Source organism: Mustela nigripes, chromosome 4 (assembly GCF_022355385.1).
Source record: "Mustela nigripes isolate SB6536 chromosome 4, MUSNIG.SB6536, whole genome shotgun sequence".
NCBI lineage: Eukaryota > Metazoa > Chordata > Mammalia > Carnivora > Mustelidae > Mustela > Mustela nigripes.
Genome location: NC_081560.1, coordinates 46,928,943 through 46,947,174, shown reverse-complemented (window position 1 = coordinate 46,947,174; position 18,232 = coordinate 46,928,943). Strand labels below are relative to the sequence as shown.

The window sequence follows — 18,232 nt, the reverse complement described above, 5'->3', positions numbered from 1 at the left end:
GGGTTGTTTTCTGGAAACCATCTTGCCAAAGGCAGGGGAAGGGGGGTGGGGGGTGGTCGGGGGAGGGCGGACATCTTTCCTGAGTAGAGTTGGACGAGGAGCTGTAAAAGATTCTGGCAGGCTGAGTGCTGAAGGGAGAGGATGTCAGCAATTGGAAAATAGTTTGGTTGCCAGAGGCTACATATGATGACATTAGGAGCCACAAGATGGAATTAGACTGAGGACATGTGCGGGTCTGGTTAAGCTCAAAGCATCTAACAACACACCATGAGCTGATTACAGGACAGCCATTGCCACAGCCGAATGCAACTTTTACTATCTCTGGATGGAAGTCTGGTTTTGAGATCTAAAGTCTGGGGAAAGTGTTGAGAAATCATAACTACACTCCGTGGTGCTTCGCCTTGTTCCATCCACCCCACTCCGCAGTTTCCGTAGGCAGCCGCGTCAGAGTGCCTTCCCATTAGGAAGAGCTCCGACCTAGAACATCCTCATGGCTATAGGGAAAGAGGAAAGGAGAGAAGCAGGAGGGGGAGAAGGAAGAAGAAAGGAAATACGTCTCTCCTTTGCAAGTCATCTGAAGGTTTGGATCGTGCTGGTAATGCGCAGCTGCTGCTGTCCTTAGACAACCCCCCCCTCACCCCCTACCCCCCAGTCTGGGCACCTGGGCTCCCTTCTCCATCTGGCACTAATCATCTCAACCAAACAGGGTTGTTTGTTGGTGGTGGTGGGTTGCATTTTTTTTCCCCCCTAAAATTTCCCATTAATTTTGTCCTGCCTTGGGTTTGTTTTCCTTTCAGTTATGCAAGATGAATAAATTCATTGGTTGCTCATGGGCAAAAGCAGTTTTAACAACCAGCCAAAAACATCATTAGGCTCTAACAATGGTGGTTCACTGGGAAAATCTGCATTCCTCCAAAAACACTCCATGGGCCTTCCCTCCTCGTCATGAACGTGCCCATCTGCCTCTCTGGGGTCTCAGAGCACACCTCAGCACAGCAACCCCCAGCTCTTCCAGAAAGACCCCTCCCCAAAGCATATGCAAGGATAGAAGGCTGCATTGGAGAAGAATGTAGACTTGCTGCCTGATTTCTAGTAAGTCCCCTCTGATTTTGTTTGTTTTTACTCAGGCACATGTCTACTTTCATAATTGGAGAGTTTATAATCCTGGACGTTGAAAAGAAATACATCTCATGTTTTCTAAATTACAGTTATAGCTCGTAGGTGGTTTCACTACCTTGGTTTGAGCTACTTGTCGTAGTGCTACAAGATGGCCTGGCTCCTTTAAGAAGCTACACGTTGTAGACACAGAATCAAGCTGAGTCATTCACCCAGAGAAAGAGAATTAGGAACAGCTGGGGACAGCTACTGGCTGTAAAAGCAGAGACAGAAAAGGAACACACTGCCTCTCTAGGAAATGTTCCAATGCCTCAAGCCTAAATGTGGAGGGGAAAGTTACACAGGCACCGTCTTGCTCATGAGGACAAGCCCCATGCTCTGTGGAGAAGGGACACCTCCTGGGTTAGGGAGTGGACTCAGGCATCCCATGGCCAGGCCCCAGCAGGGGTCATGTGGGTCTGCAAGCTCTCATTCCCTCGGAGTCTGCAAGGTTTTGTGGCCTGTGCATCTCCATCCTCATAAAATCCAGTGGCTGCTGAACACCACTTGTGGCCCTTGAAAGAGTCACTTGCTCCTGGTCAGAATGGCTAAAATGAACAAGTCAAGAAATGACAGATGTTGGCAAGGTTGCGGAGGAAGAGGATCCCTCTTAACACTGCTGCTGGGAATGCAAGCTGGTGCAGCCACTCTCGAAAACAGTATGGAGGCTCCTCACAAAATTAAAACTAGAGCTACCCTACGACCCAGCAGTTGCACTACCAGGTATTTACCCCAAGGGATACAAACACAGTGATTCAAAAGGGCACATGCATCCCAAAGTTTATAGCAGCAGTGTCCACAATAGCCAAAATATGGAAAGAGCCCAGATGTCCATCGACAGATGAGTGGATAACGAAGATGTGAGATCTGGATGTCTGTATATACCACATACACAGGAGAATACTACTCAGCCATCAAAAAGTGAAATCTTGCCATTTGCAAGGACATGGTTGGAAATGGAGGATATTATGCTAAGCGAAATAAGTCAGAGGAAGACAAATACTATGATTTCACACATACGGGGAATTCAAGAAACAAAACAGATGAACGTGGGGGAAGGGAAGGAAAAATAAAATAAGATAAAAACAGAGGGAGGTAAACCATAAGAGATTCTTAACTCTAGGAAACAAACAGGATTGCTGGAGGTGGGTGGGTGGGGAGGAGGGGTAACTGGGTGGTGGACATTAAGGAGCACTGGATGTTATATGTAACTGATGAGTCAGTAAATTGTACCCCTGAAACTAATAATAGACTATACATTAACTAAATTGAATTTAAATAAAAAATTTTTTAAAAAGAGTTGCCTTATGACCACTTTGCCCAAGTAACTGGAACCAGTTAGAAATGCACGCTGCAAAAAAAAAAAAATGAGTTAAAAGATGACATTGAAAATTACAAAGTGATTAAGTGAAGAAAATAGGACATAGTATTGTCTCAAATGTGAAAGAGATAGAAGGTACAAATGATACAAGACTAGGAGGATGGGGGGGGGCACCTGGGTGGCTCAGTGGGTTAAAGCCTCTGCCTTCAGCTCAGGTCATGATCCCAGGGTCCTGGGATCGAGCCCCGCATCGGGTTCTCTGCTCAGTGGGGAGCCTGCTTCCCCCTGTCTCTCTGCCTACCTCTCTGCCTACTTGTGACCTCTGTCTGTCAAATAAATAAAAACTTAAAAAAAAAAAAAAAAAAGACTAGAGGGACGGGTGTTAACATTTGAAAGTGGCTCTATCTGGGCTCCAGGCATATGGATCATTTTTACGTCCTATATATTGATTCATATCTTTTACTTCTCAGTGTGGCACCAATGGCCATGCTCCATCCATCCTTTACTCAATAAATACTCTCTGAGCACATACTGTGTGTTTGGCACCTTGTGGGGGAAACAAAGCTGAGCAGGAGCCACGTCTTAACCTTGATCTACCTCCTCCCATGGGTCTGACATCACCAGCCCTTCCACCTGGATCAGATCGCTGAGGTTTGATTCCCTTAGAGTTGGGGCCCCTCGCTGGTCCTGCAGTGTTGGTAGCTCACTGTCACTGTCTCAGATACAAGGGAGACTCCTTCCTGCCCTTCCCTCAGCCCCTGCCCAGTCAGCAAGTCAGGAAGGCCTTTTCTTCCATTGCCTTGCCTTGCCTTTTTTTTTTTTTTAAAGCATTTATTTTGTATTTTTTTCTTTAAGATTTTATTTATTTGAGAGAGAGAGAGCACAAGCAGGGGGAGGGACAGGGACAAGCCAACTCCCTGCTGAGCAGGGAGGCTGATGGGAGGACCTGAGCTAAAGGCAGAACTTAACCGACTGAGCCACTCAGGCAGGAAGGAAGGCCTTTTCTAAATACCTGATATAATCATGCCCTTACCTGCTTTTTCATGAGATTTGTCAATATGTATCTTTACAATATGTATATAGTTGAACCTTGACCTTCCACCAAAATGTGTTGTCTTTGAGGAGGGGTCTTCAGTCTTGTTCATTGCTGTATCTCTACCATTTAGGCCACACCTGGCACATCATGGGCACTCGATAAGTACTTTTCTCTACCTCAATGGAGAAGTTGTGATATGTGTTTTACATATATCATGAATGAGTATCAATACACAAGTTCAAGTTCAGGTGTTAAGAAATATGGTGTCTCTATTTTTTACAATATTTTTAAAATTCTGACTCCAGCACAGCTGGGCCAGTAGAAAATTTCATTTTAATTATTGTTCTGCTTCCCTCCCGAGCCACTCTCAGGGGACAGCGGGGGGTGGGGGTGTCAAGATTCTAAGAATCTAAGGCAGTGACAAGGGACTCTGCTAATGAACCTACCACGTTTTGTCCTAATGGCGCCTTCATGCCTGATGGTCATCTTCTATTTCTGGCCAGAGCTGAGAACATTAGTGCCTCAGCTCATTAGAGAACATTAGTGCCCCAGAACATTAGTGGCCTCAGCTCCCCAAAAGCTCTTCCTCTGTGGGGTCTTGCCCCAACATGGCCCCTGCCAGGAAGCGGAACCCACAGAAATTGCTCCTCCCCACAACTGGAGGGATTTCCTTTTCACCTGTTTCCCCCCTATTTTTCCAAGTCTCTAAAGCATTTCTCAAACTCTATCCTTCTCCTTGGGGCTCCGGCTCGTAGAGAACAAGAACCAGAATCCTTCTGTTTCTCATCTTGCCACTTACCTCCCTAAAGCAAAGGATGTGGGGAGTCCGCTACCTGCTCACGTTGGGAGTGGAAAGGGAGAGCTTCAAAGAGCTTTGACACAAGTCAGAAATGGACAGGACAGGAGTGGGATAGATAAGTCAGAGAAGAAAGGGATTCCACTGAGGCAGGGGTGGAAAGAGGGGAACCGAGGCAAAAAGAAAGACTCAGGCCATCTTGCCCTTGTGAGTGAGCCCGGGAGGCTGGCCAGTATTGGGCATATTACATGATGTCATGGAAGGTGATGGAGAGAGAGGCCCAAGCAAGCAGATATATTAGAGGTGGTGTAGCGCTGAAGGCAGATGATCTCGTCCGACCTGATGTGTTTGAGCCGTGGGAAAAGGAGGAACCCAAAAGGTAGGTTGGAATCATTCTGTGACAGGCCCCCAAAGTCAGAGCATTTTGATGTTAACTTAAAAGTCCCGTGGCAACCGCTGGGTCATATAGTGCCGAGATGAGAACTGTGCATTAGAAAATGAAATAGCAGCTCTTTGGAGGATGGATGGTGGTCGGGGCTGGTGACTGGGAAAGCCAGAAGTAGGGAGGGTGTTCCGCAGGGTATCCCGCAGGCAGTAGTCTAGAAACAGGAGGCAGGAGGAGAAGAGAGATGCAAAAGTTACTGAGGTTGTAGAACAAGCGGGGGGGGGGGGGGCACCGATTGCCTAGGAAAGGCACAGGGAGGATGGTGATGTTGGGAAAGGAGGCGTTCTCAGCAGAGGAGGGAAAGCCAAGAGCAGCTGCTGGTTTGTGGGGAAGGTCGACAGGCTATTCATGTAGAATCCAAGCGTCCTTTGGGCAGGTTGGAGCTGCAGCGGGGGAAGGGGGTGCCCAGAAGAGCAGTCCTGAGGTGGAGAAGGATGCTGCAGAGGGGAGCAGGGGTGGGGAAGGAAAACCAAGGGATCCAGTGTTAGCTTTGCTTTGATCGTCTCAGTAAAGCAGGAAGCAAGGCACCTGGCTGAGGCGGAGGGGAGCAGTCCCTGGGTCACACTGGAGCTTGAACATGAACACAGTTTGGAACAGCTGCAATGAGGAACATAGAAGAGCAGATCCATGCAACCTCAGGTTTTCTCTCTATAAATATAGAATCCTTTTAAACTTTTTTTAAAAAATTTATTTGATACAGAGAGAAAGAGAGATAGAGAAACCATAGCAGGGGAGTTGAGATGGGGGAGAAGCAGACTCCCCACTGAGCAAGGAGCCCAGTGTGGGGCTCCATCCCAAGGCCTTGGAATTAGAGGCTGAGCTGAAGGCAGATGCTTAACCAACTGAGCCACCCAGGTGCCCCAGTACAGAATCTTTTATGGTGGTTTTATGAAATCTGTCCAGGCGGACTTGAGAAGAAATAGCCTTTAAACTGTATGTCTATAAGGTTTATGTTTATACAGTTTGAGGCATATATTAATTATATCATTCTCTGTGTTTTCTGCTAGGCATTCTCTCTTCCTTACATGTTGTTATACCATTCATTAGAGACTTCTTTGCTGGGAATCTGTTAAGATGCATAGCAAACCTGGAAAAGTAGCCGCTATTCATGGCCAGCTTCCCCAACGCCTGTGCTATCTTTCCCGGCATTGAACTTGGGTTCCCCGAGAAGCTCATCTTTACCTGCTCTGGTGCCAGCTTATTTTCTGTCGCTTGGGGCAGAGTTGGGGAGGCAGCTCATCACGAAGATCTGTAGTACTTGGGGCTTCAAGGTCACTGGTGCATCTACAACTGGAACATGTGAGAAAGGGGGAGCAGAAAATCCACCTGGCTCGAGGGTGGGTACCACAAGCCGCCCTCTGCTCCACCGGTGGCGCGGGAACCCAGCTCCCTTTATCCCTTTTGATTCTTTTTTTTTTTTTTTAAAGATTTTATTTATTTATCAGAGAGAGAGGGGGAGAGCAAGCGAGCACAGGCAGACAGAATGGCAGGCAGAGCCAGAGGGAGAAGCAGGCCCCCTGCCGAGCAAGGAACCCGATGTGGGACTCGATCCCAGGACGCTGGGATCATGACCTGAGCCGAAGGCAGCTGCCCAATCAACTGAGCCACCCAGGCGTCCCTCCCTTTTGATTCTTTGTAAGGTTTTCCACAACTCCCATGTCTCTCTAAGATCTGTTTTTTGGTTTTGGGTTTTTTTTTTTTTCCACTTGATGGCACCTCTGTTGGGGACTAAGGGATTTGTATGAAGGGGGAAGTAAGAAAGAACAACAGAAACCTCTCTGCCTTCTTTGCTTACCGGTACTGTCTTCACTAAAAGGACTGATACTGTCCTCACGATCCCATGAGAATCGTTGGTACTGGTATATTTTTTTTTTTAAGATTTTTATTTATTTGTTTGACGGATCACAAGTAGGCAGAGAGGCAGGCAGAGAGGGAGAAGCAGGCTTCTTGCTGAGCAGAGAGCCCGAGGCAGGGCTCGATCCCAGGACCTTGGGATCATGACCTGAGCTGAAGGCAGAGGCTCAACCCACTGAGCCACCACCTGAGTTCAATATTCATACCTGGGGAGATCCTAATAACATAGGGTTATTAAGCAAGTTCTCATCTTTGTAATGTTTCCAAGTTGCGTATGTGACTATCAACCTTGCCTCTATTCCGGCCCATGGGCAGAGAAGTGTCTAGTGAAAAACTGAATCACCGATCATTGGGAATTGGGGGGTCAGAATCGCAGGCTCCCTGGGCTGGAGCCTCTTTGTCTTCTCTTTGACCATCCAGCAAAGGAAGAGGTTGTTCTAGAAGTGAAGCTACACAGAGCTTGGTTTACTTATGGGATCAAAAGAGAATTGCATTTCTCAATATGTAAGAAACTAGAGCTTAAGGAACTGTTCAGGTTGTAGCCTAACAAATGTGAAGATTTTCAGGGGCAGAAGGGGTATATAAGAGGGAGCTGTGCCTTCGCAGGGGTCCCTTTTCCTCTGTCCTTTGTAACCTGGGAAAGTACATGCTGGTGAAATTTCACCCTGAATAAACTACTTCACTTGACTAAGTCAGATCTCTCTCCACTATTCCCTCTGGCCTGTCCAAGATAAGTTCAATTTTCTAGTGCAGTGTCACTCTAAGCCTTTTTTTTTTTTTTTTTTTTTTTTTTGGTTAGAATGCACATATTTTTTCACTTTTGTTTATTTTTGCCCCAAAGCCTTTGGCATTTGCCTCCAGTGAGTCACACTATGGGGCCATTTCAAAATGATCTGACCGGATGTTTCTCTTCCCAGGGGAGATGGGAATTGGGTAAATGGGAATTGGGAGATGTTACCATGCTGCGTGCGGGGATTTTAATAAAGAAATGGCATCTTGCTTGCCACCAAAGCCGCTTGACGGATGGACTTACACGGAGGCAGCCTTCTAGATCTTTCCCTGATTCCACAGACATAAGATGGGAAAACTAAAGTATGGTTGTTAGGGGTTTGTTTATATCAGTTGATTATGGGAATCAGTCCTTTTATTTCCTCTCTTACAGAAGTTTAGGCTAGGCATTTGAGAACTCAGATTTTGCAACAAAATCATTGAATTATCAGAGTTGGGAGGTTACAGATGGGAGGAGAGAAGGCAGAAGCAGGACCCTCACCATCCCCTGGCATTTAACCCTTATTATCCAGGCCTCTGCCTCTGAGGAAACCCTCCAGCCTTACCTCTGCCCCTCCCCCCCCTCAGTGTGGAAAACTCCTTCTCCCCAGAAGTAGCCACTCCCTTTTCTCCACCCTCAAAGGGCTTTGTGCTTTCCTCTGTTAGAGTACTTGGTGCTCTGGGATTATGGTCATGTGTGCAGTAGTCACCCACTTTGCCTCTATTTGCAGGGGCGGGGAATTGGGCCAAATTTGTCTCAGTATCTTCACCACCCAGGACCTATTGTACAGAGGTCTAATAGGGCATATTCTAATATAAGTTTGTGAGCGTGTGTGGGCCAGGGATTCAGGGGCATTTCTGTTCATAATGCTGATATGGGTATCTGCATTTTCCTAATCCCTTAAGACAAAACCCCACCTCCCCTGTCCTTGGTTCTCTCAGCCTATTATTTCCCTTTCTCCCTTTGAGTCACATAATAAAAATAAAGTATCAGCAAAAGTTACTGGATATGCTGGGTGCCTGGATAGCTCAGTTGGTTAAGCGTCTGCTTTCGGCTCAGGTCATGATCTCAGGGTTCTGGGATCGAGCCCCACATTGGACTCCTTGCTCAGTGGGGAGCCTGCTTCCTCCCTCTCTCTCTGCTGCTCCCTCTCTAATAAATAAATAAATAAAATCTTTAAAAAAAGTTACTAGAGGGCTGCGTGGGTGGCTCAGTTGGTTAAGCAACTGCCTTCGGCTCAGGTTATGATCCCGGAGTCCTGGGATTGAGTCCCACATCGGGCTCCCAGCTCCATGGGGAGTCTGCTTCTCCCTCTGACCTTCTCTTCTCTCATTCTCCCTCTCAATCTTTCTCTCAAATTAAAAAAAAAAAAAAAGTAACTACATGTGCATGTAAATTTTGATTACAAATATTCATTGGGATTTTAGGAAGATTATCAGCATGTATTCCCACTGCATGTCAAAATGTAGGGGCTGGTTTTAATCTTTCTACTGAGTATTGACTTCTGCATAAGGTGGGCATTTTTTTGGTTCTCGGCTTCCCAGCATCCAGGCCCCCTTTCTTCCAGTAACGATACTCTGGGGTTTTTTTTGAGGGGGGGGTGTAATTGTCTCCCCCCATTGGGTGCAGCCTTGATGGCACTGAGTTCAAGGTAGCCCACTCTCCCTTGGCCTGGGATGAGTCATCAGTGGTCACCACTATGTACAGTGTAGGACTGGGGAGAGGAGGATTTACTTAATCTTTGCAATGAACAATTTAAAACTTAAAGGTTTAAGAAAAAGAATAATATTTGCCCCCAAAGATCTGGCTAGATGCAATGAATTTTCCTGTTAAATCCATCTGAACAGCAACCACAGGCCTGCTCTCTCCTCCTCAATTGCACAGGGCCCAGGGGGAATGCAGACAGCACCACGTCATGCTCCTGAAGTTGCCAAAAATCCCTTGAAAATGATTGAGCAGATGTCTTTTCTTGGGGTTGAGCGGATGTACATCACAACAGTCTGCTTTCAATTCCAGGCTTGTTGTCTTAGGGGCAACAAAATCAATCCCTTCCAGGTTGGTTTTCTGAATGTTTTTTAAATCTTCAGAATTCTAATAGCAGGAACCATTACAGTGTGCAAGAACAGTAAGTATCTGTGGGGGTTGCCGTGTTCTCGTCCCCGGGCCGCACACCTCTTGTGTGATGGTGGCATGGGGCGGGCCTCCCCGAGTCATCCTTACATCAGGAGCTCAGCAAGTAGTGGTTTCTGAGCTTTGGAATCAGCGGTTTCAATGGCACCAAAACAGACACAGCCACGGCCCGTCTATCATCAGCCGCATGAGTGGGGGGGCTTGCCATTCGTAGAGAAGGAGATGACACTGGACTTTCCAAAATAAATCAGGGCTCAAGTCAAGCTTTTGGTCACAGGCTCTGTCCTTGGTGTCAGGCCTTTATCTGTCCTGTTTTTGGTGGCAAGGGAAAAGACGGTTGAATAACTGCACATCAGTAAATAATTAAATGACAGCTCAGTACTTTTCAAAGAATCATACTTTAAGTTTATGTTAGTTCCTCTTTGGTGGAGCGGATACTGGCTCAAGATATGGCCAAGGATTTCGTTTATACAATTTTCAGAGTAAAGCACGTTTTTGCTTATTTTTATATTTTTTAAAGATTTTATTTATTTATTTGACAGAGCTAGAGAGAAAGAGGGAGGGAGCACAAGCAGGAGGAGCAGCAGAGGCAGAGGAAGAAGCAGGCCCCCCCGCTGAGCAGGGAACCCGATGTGGGGCTTGATGCCAGGACCCTGAGATCATGACCTGAGTCCAAGGCCTGCACTGAACTGACGGAGATACCCGGGGGCCCCTAAAGGAAATTTTTGAGGATTCAGACTTCCTGACCTCACCTGTCACTGACACTCACCTTCATCAGTTGAGAAAGAAGCTGGGGATCAGGAGGGAGTGTGTCTCCTCCATGGAGAGAGGATGGAGCTGAGGGAGAGACACCTGGGTTTGAATCTGGACCGGCCTGCCAATGGCTTTGGAAACTCAGCCAGTCTCTTTGCATCCATGAGGGGCATGACCTCATTATGGAAGGGGGAAGCCATTTCCCTGGTGATGTCTTGGTGAACCTCTGGTGCATTTTAGGGACTTAGAAAGGATAGCTGTTATTACATCTGATTTCACAGAATTAGGTATGCACAGCTCAAACAGACCCCTGTTTTGCCATTCGGGAACCACTTCTCAAGGGTCAAGGCTGGGCGTTGCAGACCTGCCCCATGGGTCTCCTGGTAGTCAAGCCCACTGCAACAGAAGTGCTTTTCTGCCTCCCCACGATTGCAACCCCAAGGTCAAATGAACTCACCCTCTGCTCCCCGCCTAAGCACAAGGCCGCCACAGCGTTCAGCACGCCTTCCTTGCCCGGCAGCCCTGCTTTCTGCATGGTGGGGCTGAGGAGAGCAGTGGCTGACTTTGTTCCTGATTCCACGTTCTGCAGATTTCAGCTTTCTCTGGTCTCAGCCAGGCTCCCTCTTTTACCTTCCCCAACCCTCCCTTTGCATATATTTCCGGCACCTTCCTCACTCACCTGTCAGGCTGCCCAGGAAACCTGAACACTCCTGGGATTTTGCTGAACAGATTGAGTCCATCGGGACCTCTCTCAGGGCTCTGCCTCCACAGCAAAATGACCCAAAGGGCAAGTCTTTCCCTGAGATTGTGGGGCCAGTTCTATATATACACACACATTTATATATATGTACCACAAGCAGAAAATTTTATAAAAATCCTAAGTATTCCTCACACCCACCACAGACAACCAGTCCTTCCTCCCCTCCTGTTGTTAGTTTCTTACTTCTCTTTCCAGAGGCACTTACCGTTCACAAAACTTCTGTGTTTCTTTCCCCTCCCTTCCTCCTTCTCTTATTTGTTTATTTAATTTCCGTTCCTTCCTCTCTTACAAATGAAAGCATGCTGTTTTGTTCTGTGCTGTACTTTTTAAAAAAGATATATTAATTTATTTTTAGAGAATGAATGGGTTAGGGTGGGGGGAAGGGCAGAAGAGGAGAGAGAGAGGCTTCAGCAGACTCCCTGCTGGGACCAAGCTCAAGAAAGATCACCAGCTGAGCTGAAACCAAGAGTCCACTCTTAATGGACTGTGTTGCCCCCCCCAAGCCCCCCACATGTCTAGCTTTTTTGACTTAGCCAAATGGGTACATAGTTCAAAGCCACTGTCAAATGCAGACTTTTTCTGTCCTCTTAAACAGCGCTCTCCAAATTTTTTTTTTTAAAGATTTTTATTTATTTATTTTACAGATTGAGATCACAAGGAGGCAGAGAGGCAGGCAGAGAGAGAGAGAGGGGGAAGCAGGCTACCTGCTGAGGAGCTCCCTGAGCTCCTTGCTCAGGGAGCCTGCTAAGCAGAGAGCCTGATTCGGGGCTCGATCCCAGGACCCTGAGATCATGACCTGAGCCGAAGGCAGAAGCTTCAGTCACTGAGCCACCCAGGCGCCCGAGAGCTCTCCAAATCTTTATGTATCATACCATCATTTATAAACTGCTGAAGGCATACCAAAAATTGTAATTATTCATTCATTTACAGAGTATAATCATACCACTACTGTATTAATAACATTGACATTATAAAATAGTAATCAAAATAGAAATTTTAAAATGATAAAGATGAAATTTTACATACTTAATTTTTGAAAGCTGTATTTGATTTTTAGTAGTACAAAGTACTTTTGCTTTCTAAAACATTACTGTTAATATTTTTAACAGGATCAGAGTGTTGCATATACTTTGTCATATTCAAAAAATCTTGGGTCACCCTTTTGTGATACAGCAGTTCAAAGTCTAACCAGACTTTGACTATGTTCACTTCGCTTTGACACTTGGTTTTGAAGTCCATCAGAGTTGAAGACACTTTACAGAGGGAGATATAGAGATCCAAAAATGGAAAAATACCTCATGAGATGAGTTTTATTAACTCCCCAAACTCATTTTTCAATCCTATCTTTTGTGCAAAGAGTTTGTTGAAACTTTCCTTGACTTAAGGTTTTTGTTCTTTGTCATGTGCAACAAAGTAATGGAAACATTTCCAAATACCTGTTTTCAAAATATTCTTGCCATAGGTTGAATTTCTTTCGGAAAGAAGTGACTTTCTCACTGATTGTTAAAGTGCCACTTCAGCCTTGAAAGGACAGATTGTGAGTTTACTCTGTGTATGTATATATTTTTGTGTGTTTATTTTTTAAAAATGTGCTAGGTGATGTGGTAACAATAGCCACTTGCCATGATGGAAAATGACAGGTCGTCTGCAACACTTACCATTTTGTTGAAGAAAGAATGCATGACTTGTTCCCAGGTTCTACAGCTCCCTTAAACACACTGGTATGAGGTGACCAGTGTGGTACCTGAGGCTGACCTGGCCATCCCCCCTTGCATGGCAAAGCGCTGTAAGGATGCTAGTTTGAAGGCACTGTTTTTATGAAATCAATTCCACTGATAGTATCCTATAAGCATGAATGTTCCAACTGGCAATGGGCTGGACCCAGAGCCATGAGAAGGTCCCTCCCATCTCCTTCCGGTATCTTGCTCACTGTGAGGAAGTTGCCCACAGTAATGGCAGCCACGTGGGACAACAGGCTGTCTCCTGCTTGGATCAAGAGAGGGCATCTTAATGGATTGTCTTGAGTGTCCCATGGAAGGTGTGTACCCCACACGAAGATTCTCTACACAAAGAACTCTCTCCAAGTAAATTAAAAAACTTGATTTCCTTTAGTCTCTAAACTATTCCTCCCTCCCTTTTGAAGTAAAATACCTGCCAGTTGAGTCTCCATGGGACCCTCAGCAGAGTCAGCGAGGGTTGCTCTGGGAAGACCTGGCAGGTTGTCCCCCAATATTTTCCACCGTCCTATGCCTGGGGCAGCAAGATGATAACCAGGACAATATCCAGAACTTCCATTTATTGAGCTATATTATTTTGTGTGGGTCCCTACTCTAGGTGTTCCATAAATACAGTCGAATCTCTTTGTTTCCTCTCGTTCTCTTCTATAACATCTCCCTAAATACTCAATTAGTGAATTCTGAACCATTGCTTGTAAGGGAAGTACAGGATGTGGTTCCTACTGGCCTCTGGTCACAAGATTTTTGTCTACCAGTTAGTACATAACTTTGTTTTATGTGTGTTTCTGTTTAAGGATTTTATTTATTTATTTGAGAGAGAGAGAGAGCACGAGCGAGGGGAGGGGCAGAGGGAGAGGGAGAGAGAATCCTAAGCAGACTCCTTGCTGAGGGCAGTGCCGCAAACAGGGCTCTGTGTCACAACGCTGAGATCATGACCTGAGCTGAAACCAAGAGTCGTGTGCTTAACGGACTGAGCTGCCCAGATGCCCCACGTGTGTTTCAGTTTAAAGAAACCTTATAAAATACATAACGTTACTTTATTAATGTTGAATTCATGGCCAACAGCACTGTAACTTGTGCTCGAATGAAGACTCTCTAATGGGTGTACTTTCTTCATAAGGCACACCATAGCCCCCTTGCATTGAGGAACTCCGGACTGCATTTCAGCACTGTGCCTAGGAGCCTTTTAAATAGCAAAAGCATCAACAAAAATCACAAAAATGCAGAAAAATGTGGCATTAAACAGACCACAAAAGAACACCTGTTTGGCCGTAGCTGAAAATGTACATATTGGGCAACTCATGGTTTTCATCATGGCACACATTCACGAATGACCACACAAGTGAGCAAGCACTGATTTGGGAGTTACAAATAAGTTTTAGTGAGTAGATGATACAAATATGGAATCTATGAATAATGAAGATCGAATGTATCATGTCTGACTATGTCATGTCCGGGTGCCCTTGTGAAACAGATACTAGTACAACGAGACACAAACTGAAAGGAACGTCAGAAGTCTCTCCCAGCTGTCTTCTTGGAGACTTCAGGAAGCTAGGACAGTGAAGTGACTTGCCCCAAAACGTCCAGGGCATGTAGGCCACCCAGGGCACTGAACTCCTGCTTTCCCAACCACAGCTGGTGCCCTTTCCACTGCATATTTTTGGGACCAAATGCAACAATTTAAATGGCAGGTGGGGCTATATGCAAAACTCTGCACACTCCTCCTAGCTTCTCTGCAATAATTAAAATCTGGTTTCGATCAGTGTTTGGTTTGATGTCTGGTGGTACAGGGGCACAGTGAAAGATAGCTATTAAAAAAAAAAAGGGAGATCACAAACTTGAATGAAATCAGGCACAAAATGAGAAATTAAAACAACCCAAAATATTTGCAGCAAGAACAGGTTTTGACTTTTCAAATTTAGTTCTCCAGTGAGCCAATTCATACAGGGGTAATGTGAGAGAGAAATGATGTTGAAAAAGCCAAACGTGCTGGGGAATTTCAGAGATGAGAGCACATGTTGCATAAACAGGAGAGATGGACCAAGATGTGACATTTTAGTTGGAAAATTACTAATGTATGCCTATTTATAAATGTATGTATTTTGATGCCAGATTATGTCAAATTTTTGTGATATTCCGACAATTATACAACACTAGCTTGTTCCTTATTTAGCTTAAAGATGTACAGGATTTAAAACCCAAATTTAAAATGGCTGGTAAGTAATGCAGCCTGCAGGCTGTCTGATAAATGTGTGCCCCTGAGATGAGCCAACACCCTGAAAAATGAGAAAGCAAAAAACAAAGAAAAGACAAAGATGTGGTGTGTTCTTAGAGTAGGAACCTCTGTGTATCTCCTTGGTACATTATTACTTTTATATATAAGATTTCTATTTCGGGGCATCTGGGTGGCTCAGTGGATTAAGCCGCTGCCTTCAACTCAGGTCATGATCTCAGGGTCCTGAGATTGAGCCCCGCATCGGATTCTCTGCTCAGTAGGAGATCGGGCCCCGCATCCGATTCTCTGCTCAGCAGGGAGCCTGCTTCCTCCTGAATCTCTGCCTACTTGTGATCTCTTTTTCTCTGTCAAATAAATAAATAAAATCTTAAAAAAAAAAAAGATTTTTATTTCAAAGAGTTCCAAGCTACCTTTCTTGCTACGACTCTCCACATTCCAAAGTCGAGCCCACCACTCTTATGGCCGCACCTGTGATAATTAGATGCTCTTACCCAGTACACTTACCAAACACTTAGATGTGTATACGATGAAAAAGCTTTTGTTATTTACAGAGCAAGGTGCTGTTATAACTTTATTCACTTACTGCACTTTGCACTTAGAAGGAATCAAAAATTCCTATTCAAAACCTCAACCTTCCATGTATCCGCTTCTCTCTGAAACAGAGTCTCAGAATCCATTCTCCCCATCCATTAAGTTAAGAGGTCATTCTGATGCACGAGTAGCATTTTCTTAAAGTTAATTTGGTCATGAACCATCTCTTCCCCAAAGGAGAACCTTCCTTGTTTCAAGGATAATTTTTATTGATGAGAAACATTTTAAAGCAATAAAAAGATAATTTTCTTATTTCTATGACAGTTTCCATTTTGAAAATTTTCTTCTCAAAGATTAACACCACCCCCCCTCCCCGCAATGTTTTTTCTTTTAGGAAAGCAGCTTATCCATCAATAAGGATCCCATCCTCTATTGAAAATGAATCGATTAATCATGTCAAAAGTTCTCAGAGGCTGGTCATAGGGTAAAATGTGTCCTCCACCGCGAACAATTACCTTGGAGAAGAAAAAGAAAAGTTAAAATTTTAGAGAAATGGATGTTCTATATGAATGGAAAGTTTTAGTTCAGATTAAAGTATTATTAGAGCTTCCATGAACTATAGAACATATCCTATCAATCCATGCCTTTGAATACGCTGATTGTCTAAGTGTTGATAGCTTTAATAATAGGCCCTTTAAGGTAGGAGAGGTTTATTGTTGCGCGGTTATTTAACTTAACACAAAGTTGTGTTCATCTTTCACACGTATGGAACTTGAAAAGTGTCTTTTTTCTTTTGGGAGTGAGCTGTCTGCTAGCACGTGCTGTCTGTTATTCTAACCTGGTGAGCCCCTGAGGTGTGAAGACCTAACCTGGGGCCACCTCTGCCTCCCAACTGGGGAGAGGAATCTACCCAACTTCCTCTTCTGTCTGAGCCACGTGGCCCTTACATTGAGCTCTACCTGCCATCTTAGTCTTGGCCGTTAATACAGGGGATATTTTGATGCTCCAAAAAATTAAAAAAACAAACACAAGAAATCCTTGACACCCACATTTTTAAAAGGCCATTTTTTTTGAGTAGCACAGAATTAGAACATTCTCTTTTCCCAACATTTTATGATGAAGAATATTCAAACATAGAGTAAATCTGAAAGAATTTCATAGACTTACGACTTTGATTCTCTCATTAACACGCACTTTACTCATTTTCTCACACTATCCATCCTATTTTTTTTTTGACACGTTTTAAAGTCAAAAATGGGTATCAGTCCACTTCCCTCAGATTTTGTAATTGTAAAATTAACACACAGTGAAACGCACTTGTGTTAAGTGTGGACTTACTGAGTTTGGATAGCAGTGGTACCTGTGACACCTAACAATATATATAAAGTATTCTGAAATACCTAGAGTTAAGGTAAGTTCAGACTCTTGTGCTTGGTGTCCTACCGATGGGGGTGGAAAATGCGGAGGAAGGGTCGGGGGGGCTGTGGAGGGGACTAGTCTCTGTATTCAGAAAGTCTCTGGTTTCAACAAACGTTCCAAATAGAAAGGGAAAGAACTGACACGGTGTCTGACACGGTGTTGGCAGAACCCCTGCAGGAGACAGCGATATGGCCTGCTGTGTCCACTGGCATATGCAGAAAAGTGGGCAGGAGTTAGTAGTGGATGAAGGGAGAGAACATAGGCAGGAAAAGGATCACATTCAGTAAGTTCTAGCTGCTAACTCAAAATCAGCAGGTAAAGGCCACCTTAACAAGGCCCTTCATAGCTAGTTTTACCTGCCTCGATCAGAAAGGAACTGAGACAGAAGAAAAGTATACATATATTTTCATAGTGCATTTAATATATTAATAATCCACCCCCAACACTCAGCATCTTATGACCTTGCTGTGAGGAAAGTGGGATCAAGACAATTAGGTGAATTTTGCTTTGCAGCTCACAGCTACGCAAGTTGTACACTGCACAACTAACTTCAGAGAGCTCCATTCATACCAACCTCGGTGACTGAGTGATATGGAGCTCTTAGGAGGGTTGTCCAAGTCACACAATTATTACTCAGAGAATGAGCTGGGACCTGGCTTTGGATGCACACACCAGTGTTTTTTGTTTTGTTTTTTCAAATCCTAGTATTTGTATGAGAATTCTTTACATTTGAACCAAACTTTCCGGCTTAGTCATAGAACATTTTGCCTGGCTCTCAACAGCCCTCTGAGGCAAGTGAGGGAAGTGGACCACCATTACAGATGTGATATTGGACTTAACCCTCATACAAAATTGGAAACACCTGGTGTATGCCGCACGCCATCAATGGCCATTTGGGCCTTGCTGCCATGACAGTGGAGCCTATCTACCATTTTCGTACAAGCAAATGGTAGACAGGAAACCCACAGGCTGAGAGTAAACACATGTGTGATATCAGCCACTTTATGTGACTCTAGAGAAGAACTTTCGCTGCCCCCACAATCCCAGGCTACAATTCTCTTCCTGTAGGTTCCCATCCAAATCTCCGGCTCTGGCAGGAATCTGATGAGTGATTCTGTGCAACTTCAGCTCAGCTGAGGACACTCACGGAAGTTGGGTTTGTGACAAAACCCAGCTGCTGCCTCCACTGGAAATGAATCTGGCAGCAGTGCTCCTGAACAGCAGCGGTAAGCTGAGTCCAAGAGCCGAACGAACGGTCATCCTGCCTCCCCGACCAGAGCTGCAGCTAATG

The 18,232-nt window shown here is 44.9% G+C and overlaps 1 protein-coding gene and 1 long non-coding RNA gene across 3 annotated transcripts in view; one reads left to right on the top strand and one right to left on the bottom strand.

The window, feature by feature from the left end:
- The window catches only part of LOC132015843 (uncharacterized), a 41,484-nt gene that overhangs the window by 12,392 nt on the left and 10,860 nt on the right, over positions 1-18,232 (top strand). The window contains exon 3 of the long non-coding RNA XR_009403791.1: positions 18,010-18,167. This is a non-coding gene — a long non-coding RNA (uncharacterized LOC132015843). The remainder of the gene's footprint in view (positions 1-18,009; positions 18,168-18,232) is intronic.
- The window catches only part of CPVL (carboxypeptidase vitellogenic like), a 129,434-nt gene continuing 126,968 nt past the window's right edge, over positions 15,767-18,232 (bottom strand). For both annotated transcript variants that reach the window (XM_059396660.1, XM_059396661.1), the window contains exon 13: positions 15,767-16,037. In XM_059396660.1, the coding sequence (XP_059252643.1) occupies positions 15,933-16,037 (105 nt within the window). In that variant the 3' untranslated portion in view covers positions 15,767-15,932. The remainder of the gene's footprint in view (positions 16,038-18,232) is intronic.